This window comes from Lissotriton helveticus, chromosome 2_1 (genome assembly GCF_964261635.1).
Source record: "Lissotriton helveticus chromosome 2_1, aLisHel1.1, whole genome shotgun sequence".
Lineage (NCBI taxonomy): Eukaryota > Metazoa > Chordata > Amphibia > Caudata > Salamandridae > Lissotriton > Lissotriton helveticus.
The window spans coordinates 1,439,201,026-1,439,213,511 of NC_136059.1; the positions used below are offsets into that span (position 1 = coordinate 1,439,201,026).

Below are 12,486 nucleotides of genomic sequence, written 5' to 3' on the forward strand. Positions count from 1 at the left end.
ACAATTTCTTAGGTACTCACAAACTATGGGGCCCATTATGATGTCGGGCGGATTGCCCCCGCCAGTCTTGCGGGGGCAATCCGCCCGACATCCACACTCGTTTCCCCCCGCCATATTAGTATGGCGGGGGGACCTCGGCGGACGGAAAGACCGTCTGCCCCTTTTCCGCCCCGGTCGCCTTGCGGCCGGGGCGGAAAAGGAATAATATCAGACACCGCCAGCCATATTATGATGGGCATTTTCCAATGCCTTTCCGAGGAGGCAATGCCGCCACGAAAAGGCATGCGGATACTCCCTGAAGGGGCCCGTTGCGGGCCCCCTGGGAGTCCGGAGGGTGGGGGGTGCACATGGGGGGTACCAATGGTACCCCCTCCGCATTTCAAAGTGCAACATGGCAGGCACCGAGCGGTGCCTGTCATGTTGTGCTTTGAAATGCACAACGTGCATTTTTACCATTGCGGCGGGCGGCGCTTTCTGCACCGCCCGCCGCAATGGTAAAAATACAGGTTGCGCCCGCCACTGTGGCGAGCGCATCCTAATTGTCAAGGCGGGACCGCCGCACCTATGGCGGGCTGTCCCGTTTTGCAATGGGATGGCGGGCGGATCCTAATGGACCCCTATATGTTTTATTTTACTAGTAGTCGGTGGCGTGGCTAGCAACATGGCCGAATAGACGCATCTGTCGGAGCCTCCAATGACCCAATAACGATTCTGTTCCCAATCCTGCCTTCCCAGTGCCATCCACACACAAATCCGGTGCATGAGTGTAGTGGCAACCACTCCAAAGGCTACAAGACGAATAAAATGCAGAGACATGGAAGAGAAACCTAAATTTCACTGAGAGTACTCTCAAACCAGAGACTGCGTTCTAATAGGGGAGCGTCCCATTACAGATCCCACCCACGCTAGAGAGGTAAGCTGGGGGATCTAACACCCAAGCAGCCCACCCGAGACTGCCAGGAGGACCTCAGAAACGAACACCACCACCAACCAGGCAAACCCCCACAACACTGGAATTGACACTTAGCCAGTATAAAGAAACGGGGAACTGCAACCATGGGCCCACACAGGCGACAGGGGCTGTGCGGCCTAACATGGGACATAGGAGTGAGAGAGTCCCCGAAAAATGCCTCAACACACCAGAAGAAGAACACTTCCACAGAAGGTGCAGATATGGCACCAGTCCACGAATACCGCAATCCTGGGTCACACGTGGCTTCAACAACGACCCATCCGGGTTGGGGCTGAAAGCAAATCACAACAAACAAAGGAGAAGATATGACTGAAACCAAGATGGGAACACTAACCCAACTCTGAGGGACCCCCGAAAATCGGTGCCTGTGCTTGGTTCATGCCGTGGAGAAGTGAAGAAGCCCACAGCACCCACGAGGGGCACCTGGGGGTGGAGGAGTGCCGGACACTCTGGTGACCTAAAGAACCTGCCTGGGCCTGTGCTGGTAATAGAAACCGTGCAACTTCCCGAAAGCCCGGAGAGGCTGGAAACACCCAGAGACACAGCTGCAGAGTAGCCTCAAAGAACGGACATAGGGCCCAAGAGGAGCCAGACGAACCCGGAGGGAAGGGCAACCGGTATCCCCACAGAAGAGGCCTGTAAAGAAACTTCTGCATCTGAGGAGATCAGGAAACCCATGAGTAGGGAACTCAGACCAACCCTCTCATACGTGACCGAGTCTCTGACAAGCACCAATCATGGCCCACGACAGGGGGCCCAGGAAACAAAACTGCAGAGCCAATACACCAGGCCTGGTGGCCATCAAGAGGTTGGGCCCAGATACAGACAGAAAGACCCAGAGAGACAGCTTCAACACAACTGGGACACAGGGAAAACACAGGGAAAACACCCCAGATATGGCAGCTCCACTACACTAAGGCACCAAAGGGGTCAGCGATACGGCACAGAAGTCAAGCGAAGAGTACAAGACTGACCCCGGGAGGGACTTGGAGACCTGAGTCACATACTCCCAGAGATGCAGGTGGGCAAAAGGGGGTCCCTATCAGAGACCCACAGCAGGACATCTGACACACCAAGAGTCTTTGACTTTAAAACCTCACCTGGGAAGTAGAGACCAGGGAATTGGTCTGCAACATGGAAAAGAGAAACACCCCCTAGACAACAGAGGCTATTCAGGCAGGGGCAGCGAATCTTACCCACCATAAAAGCCAAATAAAAAACCTAAATCAGGAGAAGCCCCTGGGTACCTATCAAGCAACTAACAAGAGCGTTGGGCCACTCCATGCACCCAAACAAATCCATGGTCATGTAGGCAGACAATAGCCAAGGACTAGGTTCCCAGCCGGTCGGGGCTCAGAGGCACAACCAACACAAAGTGACATTTGCACATAACTACCCCCAATGGCCATAGACAAGGAGCCCAAGCCCAGAAACAGGGGAAAATGGACAGATATACAAAGTTGCGCCCCACCCCCCCGGGCGGCGAGCGAAAGCATACTCATGCCAGACAATGTGACCCTCCTACTGGTGATACGGTCATCCAGAGAAGTACTGAAAGCAAGGATAGCAGAAGTCCACTCAGATCTAATTCTAATAAACATGACCTACGCAATGTATCCAAAAAAGTAGCACTGGCAGAACAGAGAATATCAGAGGTCGAGGATGTAACACATACCCTACATAAACAAGTTACAAATTTCACAGCCTCCATGAGGGAGATCTCCTGGAAGGTAGATGATGCAGAAAATCGCACATGCAGAAATAATCTACGTTTCATAGGCTTCCCAGAGGAAATTGAGGGATCAGATTTAGGTGCTTTTCTATACAAGTGCCTCAAAGACTCTCTCCTGTAGGCACAGTTCTTGTCATGCTTCGTAATTGAACGTACCCACAGGATGCCCAGCTCTAAAACCCCGACAGGGCCACCCCCATGGCCTCTAATGGCCCCCTTCCTAAACTATCAAAATGGGGGACTTGATACTCCACGTGATGAGGCACACTAGGGAGTTCTGCCTCGCTAAACCCAAATTAATGGTGTTTCCAGGCTACTCCTGGGAAGTCCAGAAGCTAAGGAGAACCTTTAACTCCGTAAAAGAAAAACTACAAAACCTTCACATCCAAGCATGCTGCTCTTCCCAGCAAAACTCAAGGTCATCTTCCAGAGCAAATCATTCTTCTTCCACATGCCAGAGAAGGCATTTTACTGGATAGAGGAACGTCCGCCCCTGAAGAATAAAAACCAATTGGTGGGGACCCCTATTTTACACCCGCTGCTAGTTATCGGGCCCTGACCACAAACACCTGATATGGAAGCGCCGATTTGGCTGGGCGAACAAACCAAGCCGGGACACTCCCCTAAGACCAGATCGGAACCCAGAGGAGCGGGCCTGCACCTCAGATACAGACAATGGACAAATACAGACAAAGACTGGGAAGAAGTGCCCCAAGGGTCAACCAAACAGACAAGCTACCCCAGATCTGTCAGAACGGGAACCCTCACCAGAAGCAGATAGCGACCAACCACTTCTGCAAAAGACTGCCAGACTAGAGGAGCCAAGCTCAGACACTGCTGCCAGAGAAACTCCCCTACAAGCAACGCACTAAAGAAGCAAAGAAGGAGGAGAGGCATGGGCCCATCATAGCCCAAAAGACAGTAAGACAGCACCAGGTGCCTTTTGAGACTAAAGATACTACACCTAGCAGGGGCCCAGCCTTTGTGTTCTAAGGCACCACCCCCTATCATTTTGATAGTTCATTGATAGGGTGAAGGGAGGGAGGATACAGACCTCTCAAACTTACCCTACGACACAGCTGTCATGTTGATAGTTTAGGGAAAGAGTGTGGGCAGTGGGAGAGAGTGGGGAGGGAGGGGTTGGAGGAAGGGGGCAATGGCCTGAAGAAGATACAGGGGTCAGTTTATGGTTTTAAATGGAATGAAGAGACATTGAATCTATGAGCTTAGAAATAAACCCACATTTCAGGTACACACACACAAGACATGGCAGAGACATCTCCACATGCGCAGGGTGAGGGAGAATGTACCATAATGACATGGAACATCAGTGTTCTTGGCCACAAAATTAAGAGGGGATTGGTGGACCAATATCTCAAGAGATTGAAGCGTGATATAGTCCTTCTCCAGGAAACTCACCTCCGCAGTACCCAATCAATCAATCAGTTAATTTGTAAAGCACACTACTTACCCGCAAGGGTTTCAAGGGTGCTGCTTCTACTAGGCGAAAAACGAGGTCTTGAGTTGTCTCCTGAAGGTCAGCAGGTCTTTGGTTCGTCGTAGGTTGAGGCGGAGGGTGTTCCAGGTCTTGGCGGCGCAGTGGGTGAAGGACCTGCCTCCGGACGTGGTTCTATGGATGCACGGGACCGTGGCCAGGGCGTGGTCAACGGAGCGGAGTTTCCTGTTGGGTACGTAGAAGGAGATTCGACTGTTGAGGTAGGCTGGGCCGGTTTTGTGGAGTGCCTTGTGTGCGTGGATCAGGAGTTTGAAGGAGATTCTTCTGTCGACAGGGAGCCAGTGCAGGTTCTTCAGGTGGGGGGTGATGTGGTCGTGGCACGGGACGTCGAGGATCAGGCGTGCAGAGGCGTTCTGGATTCTTTGCAGTCTGTTGATGAGCTTGGTCGGGGTTCCGGCATAGAGGGTGTTTCCGTAGTCGAGTCTGCTGCTGACTAGGGCCTGAGTGACTGTGTTCCGCGTGTCTGTCGGGATCCATCTGTAGATTTTGCGGAGCATGCAGAGGGTGTTGAAGCAGGTAGAGGAGACTGCGTTGACTTGTTTGATCATGGTGAGTTTCGAGTCGAGGATGACTCCCAGGTTGCGTGCGTGGTTGGTAGGGGCCGGGGGTGTCCCCAGTGATGCGGACCACCAGGAGTCGGTCCATGCTGAGGGGTTGGGCCCAAGGATGAGGATCTCCGTCTTGTCTGAGTACAGCTTAAGTCGGCTTTCCTCCATCCAGTCAGCGACAGCCTTCATTCCCTGGTGGAGGTTGGATTTGGCGGTGAGGGGGTCCTTGGTGAGGGAGAGGACCAGCTGCGTGTCGTCGGCGTAGGAGATTATGTTGAGGTAGTGCTGTCGGGCGATGCGTGCGAGTGGTGCCATGTAGACGTTGAACAGCGTCGGGCTGAGGGAGGATCCCTGTGGGACACCGCAGATGATCTCGGAGGCCTCGGACCGGAACAGGGGGAGGCGGACTCTCTGAGTTCTGCCGGAGAGGCAGGAGGTGGTCCAGTCCAGGGCCTTGTCACGGATCCCTGCGTCGTTGAGGCGCGTGCGTAGTGTGCGGTGGCAGACGGTGTTGAAGGCGGTGAGAGGTCCAGGAGGATGAGGGCCGCCGTCTCGCCGTTGTCTAGCATGATCCTGATTTCGTCTGTGGCGGCGATGAGGGCGGTCTCGGTGCTGTGGTTGTTGCGGAATCCTGATTGGGAGGGGTCCAGGATGCTGTTGTCTTCGAGGTGACGGGTGAGCTGGATGTTAACTATCTTCCCGATGACCTTTGCTTGGAACGGAAGCAGGGAGATGGGCCGGAAGTTCTTGAGGTCACGCGGATCCGCCTTGGGTTTCTTCAGTAGGGCGTTGATCTCGGCGTGCTTCCAGCTCTCAGGGAAGGTAGCCGTCTCGAAGGAGAGGTTGATGACGTTGCGCAGGTGGGGTGCGATGGAGCTGCCGGCTTTGTTGAAGATGTGGTGTGGAAGAGGGTCGGACGGGGAACCGGAGTGGATTGTGCCCATGGTCTTGATTGTGTCCTTGATGCTCACGTTGGCCCAGGTTGTAAGGGAGTCATGGTCGATGGGTTGCGGTGGGTCTGGCGTGAAAAGGCCTGTAGGGGTCGTCCGGGGGTTGAAGCTGTCATGGATGTTGGTGATCTTGCGGTGAAAGAAGGTAGCGAGTGAGTCGCACAGGGCTTGCGATGGTGGAATGTCGGCGCTGGGGTTGGAGAGTTCCTTCACGCTGTTGAAGAGCTCCTTTCCGTTGTGTGCGTTGTTGTCGAGGCAGTCTTTGAAGGAGGTCCTTTTGGCGGTCCTGATGAGGTGGTGGTGGTTTCGGATGGTTTCTTTGTGGGCAGCACGGCTGTCCGGCGTCTTTTCGATGTGCCATTTGTTCTCTAATTTCCGGCAAGTGCGCTTTGATGCTAGGAGTTCTGGGGTGAACCAGCTTGCTCTCTTGCTGGTGTCTCAGTGCGGTGTCTCTGGTGGCAGCCTGGCGACAGTCAAACCAAAATATAATGTGATCACCACTCGGGGCAGGCAAGAAGCACACTACAAAGGCTCTGCAGGTTTACTTTTTTCCACCCACTGGGCTTTTCTTGGGAAAGGCACTTACACAACCTTCGCTCACGCAGGATTTTCCTTGGGATCCACAGGGGTCGCCATCCTTATTAGAAAGATGTGGCTGTGGAGAATATATCATATTGAAACGATACTGAACTTCCTCCCATTTACTACCTTTAGAGTGAGACTACAGGGGTTCGTGAGCACTCCCTTCATGGGGCCCTGAAGACCCAACAGTGGGGTAAGATTGTGAGCTGGTCTAACAATTAAGAGTGATGATTGTTTTTTTACCTCACTTGTGGTGCCAAATAACACTGAGCATGCGAATGTTGCATATTTATGGTTATCTATGAATTACAGTGTATCCCTTTATCCACATATTATGAAAATCTTACCAGTGTTTTCATTTACTTTCAGGTACATATGGGCTAAATATATAAGAGATAGTCACTGGTCACTCTTTGTTTTTCAGTAGCAAGACCAATGTATGGTTGCCCCACTGGGATCCCGTTTTTCTGTCCTGAAGAATGCCACAGACTCACATGTCGACAGTGAAGTGGTAATGGGGTACTAATTCCCCCTATCCCCACAACTGATTTTAATACCAAGTGTCATGTCTAGCGAATAAAAAGGTTTTTAGGATGTCACATTGGTTTTATTACACTTGGATCAAAGGTCAATAGTTAGAAGTCCCTCCCTGAATCCAGATTAAGGCCTGCTCTCCATCAAACCTAGTTTTTGGAGAGTGTGGGTTGTCCTCTGATGAAGCCTGACACCTGGTTCTGTGTGAAGACAACCCACCACACTTTTGTGTATGTTCAACATCGGACATCATGTTGAGTAGAGCTGTGAGGGATGCATAATTAGTGAAATAAAAAAATCTCGGGTAGCTCTTTTTGTGTGCATATAGGATCACAGGACATGACAATGTGCCAAAGAGCATGTACCTATGCCTGCACCCATGAACGAAAGTTCAACTTCTACCAGATAAACTAGCATGTGGCAACATATCCTTACCCACAGCAGTCACTACTCACGGGAATAGAGGAGCGGTGTCTCTGGTGGCAGCCTGGCGACAGTCAAACCAAAATATAATGCGATCACCGCTCGGGGCAGGCAAGAAGCACACTACAAAGGCTCTGCAGGTTTACTTTTTTCCTTCACAATGCAGTGCACACCAGCACACTATACCTTGTCATGTCATTACTTTTGTACGTGGCAGGCTCCTAAGGAGTAGGGAATCCACAGTGCATCATACTTTGTTGTATCGGCCCTGCCTCTGCTGACACTTGAGTTATAATACACAATTGCTGTTTTCCAGTGATTATGGCACTGTAGATTTTGGATGCTGCAGTCCAATGGCAGGAGGCAGGCCTAGTAGCTGTCCAGTGTAGTAGATGCCCAGGGCTTGGGACTTCTGTGGAACTGGCAAATAATCTATCCAGCCGGTTTGGAGGTCCTGTGATACACAGGTGTGACCGGGCTTCAATGATGATGGTTGAGCCAGTTTATCTCAGATATTTCAGGATCTGGCCTACTATGGATACTGTTATAGGAGCACAATGGGGCATATTACCAACGTTAAGCGATATTTATCGCTAACGATGCTTAGCAACGAATTTTTTAACGCTAAGCATTGTCAGAAATTATCGCAGATAAACCTTGCTATTATCAAGGTTTATCGCAAATGCGATAAAAAACGGCCGCAATGCATGAATATCGCTGAAAAGTCAGCGATATTCATGCATTACCGAGCTAATGCTCTTAGCCATGTTATCCACCTCCCGTTGGATAACATGGCTAAGAACTGCTCAGGGCAGGTGTTAGTTTTTGTAAATATTCGCGTTTAGCACGAATATCTCCAAAAGTTGGTAATAGGAGATAGCAATGTTAGCGACTGTTTCCAGTCGCTAACATCTTGGCACGCCCACTTTGCATGTCATTAGTGATAAATATCACTGACATGCAAAGTGGGGCCCAAGATGGTCGCTATCTCCTACTAGCTGTCGCTAACTGGTGTTAGCGACAGCTAGGTAATAGGGAGATAATTTTATCTCCGCTTTCTTGGCTTTTAAAGCCAAAAAAGCGGAGATAAACCCCCTTGATAATATGCCCCAATGTTCCTCCCTTTAGTTTTTGACTCACAAGGTAATAAGGCGAGTAGTTCAAGTTTACACGGGGGAATGGTGTGGGTTTAGACTCTCTGAACTCAACAATCATAATATCACTCAATATATGAATGTCCAGCCAGTGCCTTGACGTTCTGAAAAGAGAAATTACTTTATTACACCCACTACTCCATGCACTACAAACTATTGCCAGTGCACTCAGGGTCTACGTATTTGGTTTTACAGGTAAGTAAATGCTAATCTATTACCCAATGAAAGCAGGACAGGTGCGGTTCATAACTTTCAGCTTTTGGGATCCATAGGGTCATGTGTCTGACTTAATCACTTTCTGCAGCTAAGAATAATATCTTCAGCCACACTCGAAGGCTTGAAGCAGGTCAGGTCCACTATTACCTGGAGCCCACTACGCCACTGCAGAAAGAGACAAGCTTTATGCAAATCATCCTTCGCCCTGCTCAAGCAGGAACAGTGAAGCCCAAACTTCCAAGTCAGTCGCCCTCTATATGGGATCGGCCTCCTTAGGCCTTGTCAGTGAAGTGTAGCTCGAGTCTTATGGCAAAATTGGTGAGAAGCACACATCTAGGGTTACCTGTTGCACTCACAGCATGGCATTGAGTAAGGCAGAAAGATGATAGTGGAATTTTTGACAATACTTTCAGCCACTGCAAGTTGCTATGGGCAACATTCAACTCCATTGTCTTTTACCTAAAGCGTGACTACAGACAGGGAACAAAGCACTATATACAAAATAGATTTCTTTCTGCTTCAGTATATACACTTCAGCCATAACAGGAGTACCATTAATATGTTCGCTTTCCCAAATGGGAAGCATTTTATTTTTAAAAAAGCAGCCCTTGTAGAAGTCTGCCTATTTCCCTTAAGGTCACCCAACATAATTCCTAAAGGAGATTCTGTCCAACAGGGGCAGCTTCTGCTTTGTCATCTGTTAAAAGAACAATTGATGGACAGAATGCAGAACAATGTCATACGTTCACCCCAGTACAGAGATCTGGGCCTAATCCATCGTATTTTGCTCACCATGCCATTCCAGTTTGGACCCAGACATATGCAAATCAGTCTTGACCCTGCGCCCAATCGGAACAGTCCAGCCCGAACTGCCAGACCATGTCCTCCCTGGACTGGAAACAAGCATCCTAGGACCGGTTTCAGGGTTTCACCCCTCATCAGCCAGGATAGCTTGACTCCAGTGGTATGGAGAGCATAGGACCCACGTCTGGGCATACCCGTCCCACTCGTGGTGACAAATGCAAAAAAAACAAGAAAAAAGAACAGTCCAGTTGAACTGCCAGGCCAGGTCTTCCCTGGACTGGAAACAAGCACCCTAGGACCGGGGTGGTGTGGTGAGCAAAAGAATGATGGATTAAACTCAGATCCTTGTGACTGGGGGTGAATGTCTGCATTTTCCAGCATTCTGTCCATCAGTTGTTTCATTTGCAAAGATCACCCTAAGTGTGAAGGGTATGCCCAGACTTGGGTCCCATGCTCACTACACCACTGGATTCAAGCTAGCCTGGCTGATGAAGGGTGATGTCCTGAAACCGGTACCAGGATGCTTGTTTCCGGTCCAGGGATGACCTGGCTTGGCAGTTCGGGCTGGACTGTTCTCACAAGGAACAGGGTCAAGACTGATTTGCATATGGCTGGGTCCAATCTGGGGTGGTGTGGTGAGAAAAAGAATGATGGATTAAACCCAGATCCTTGTGACTGGGGGTGAATTCCGTCCATCAATTGTTCCTTTTGTCAATCTTTTAACACTTCCTCTGTGGAGTCGGTATTTGCACTCGCAATTCGTTGATACATACTATTCCGAGTTGCATGTCCCTTCCTAATTGTGATGAGGAATGGGTCGGAAAATCCATTTTCCACCTCAAACATTGATTCTTTTTTAAAGTATTAAGCCATTTTGTGGTCGCAACCCCTGTGATTTTGCAACCACAAAGAAGTTGTGGAGTATATCTGGCCGCAAGTTCCTTGTTCAGGCTCTTTATGATTTGCTAAAAAAAAAGAATATCCTCTGCCTAATTCGTTTTATAGGTTTTAAAGCATATTTCGGTTGCTTCCATCTTGACATAGCTAAAGAAAACCAGGTTTGAATGTGTGTTTTGTATGCTTTAGACACTCAGTAAAAAGTTGATGATGGTGCTACATATAATAGAAGAATGTTATAACTTGTAAGTTTGTGGAATTTTTTTGTGATATCTTCCACCATTTTTCCCTAGGAACACAAATAAGGATCTTCAGATTGAAAAGCAAGGAAACTGCTAATTTCAGAGAAAGCAAGATCCATGAAGCAACCCTTTCTGGAATATTAAATATTGCAGGCGCACCATGTTTACTGCTGACCAAATAATAGTTCTTGAGTAATTGATGTCCCTTTTTTCTTTTTAATGTGAGCTGACTTTAACTGGGGTAGTTAAGAGGGGCAGTAATGTGTTACTGTATGCAGATTGTTCACTGCTGGTTATTGATACATTTTAGCTTACTGTTTTGACTAGTTTAAAGTGCAAGTAGTTTCTTTCCAATGTGCATTTCTCATACATTCTGTGAAATTAATTACCGTTCCTGATGATACTTTTTGATTTTTGGTTTCTGTTAATGTCTAATAACGTTGTTTAAATGCTATAAACAAAGAAAGCTTACACCAGAAGGCTTTCCAGAGACTTTTTGAACAAAGGAATGTTTCAAGTATGGAGTCAATATGAAATATTATAGCTAGTAATGATAGAAACGTGCATGATGCGCAACATACTTTTTCGGAGGGCTCTCGTGTTTACAGACATCTACGAGGTAAACTACTACATTTCATCAGCAGTCTGTCCTCCCACTTATGGAGGCTCAGAGTTCAGCAGAAGGATAGACCAAGCTTGTTTAGTCGTTATGCCCCGCGAAAACTAATCACATGTACGTTTAGCCAATGAACATGTTACATTAAATATACAAAACCCTTATTTTAAGGAAGTTATTATTTTGAGGCTGATACATGTATACGTGTGTCAACACGTTTAATGATCAAATCTTTTTAAGAAATTATGATTTTCAAGAAATTAAGATACATCAAATAAGAAACATTTAGGGACATCAACTTTCATGCATAATTATAATAAGGCACACATAGAAAGTGTTGGAAATTACATGACATTTAAGCAGCAAATAAAAACAACAGACAGTAAGCCTGATGAATTATTCTTAGAGCATACTCATGTAAAGAACCTTGAATTTGTTCCAAATACAGAAACAGTCTGAGCATGGCTTCCTTCTGGAGGAACATATTATTATATTTCAGCTTGACAAACTGTAAAATGTATTCTATTTCGCCTATTTCCTGAAATAGAAACACACAGAAGAGAAACATTCACTAAGAAAATTTGTTCATGTAATATAAAAGCACAGTTCTGTAGTAGGGGATGTCTTTGTATAGTCATAATCTAGTGAATAGTCCCGCCCATGTGCGTGGACCCCGGAGCAAACAAAAATAATCTCTTAAACTGTCTTCTTTGCAGTAATGCATAGACACTTAAGAGAAAATCAAGACAAATAATGCAGCCTAACACTTCCAAGGCTACAAAGGCCACCACTTCATCCAAACAGTTAAAAGGATAGCCAACAATGTCAGATTTTACACATTTTTACCAAGTTTCCCTCATAGAGAAAACTCCCCTTCACCAAAATCCTTGAAATGATAGAGAGGAAGGGTTGGACAGACAAGCCCCGAAGGCTGCCATTATGTGTCTGGAAAAGGGATACCGTGCCTTTAAGGAACTCTCCAGAAACCCTCGGTATCCCAGGATGCACAGCCAAAGTCCTTTTACTCTCAGTTCTTTTTGAAGGTGTATAAAGCAAGGCCTGTAGCATACATTACAGTCCGATTTTCTCCACCGGCGAGGAGGGCGGGCACTTATGACTATAACAGAGATACCCCTACTACAGAACTGGAGTTACAGGTAAGAAACTACTCCTTTTGTAGTAAGGGATCTCTGTGTATAGTCCTAATCTAGTGAATGGAATGGCAAGCCCATCCCAAAAAACCAACCCGGAGGTGGAGAAAAAACAAACAACACCTCTATTGTGCAAACAGATTTCTCA

The 12,486-nt window shown here is 47.9% G+C and overlaps 1 protein-coding gene across 1 annotated transcript in view; it reads left to right on the forward strand.

Moving 5' to 3' along the window:
* Positions 1 to 11,050, forward strand: part of LOC144819788 (trypsin inhibitor ClTI-1-like) — a 748,451-nt gene extending 737,401 nt beyond the window's left edge. Inside the window, exon 4 of the mRNA XM_078677535.1 lies at positions 10,623 to 11,050. Within this exon, the coding sequence (XP_078533661.1) occupies positions 10,623 to 10,668 (46 nt within the window). The 3' untranslated portion in view covers positions 10,669 to 11,050. The remainder of the gene's footprint in view (positions 1 to 10,622) is intronic.
* Positions 11,051 to 12,486: the final 1,436 nt, after the last annotated feature.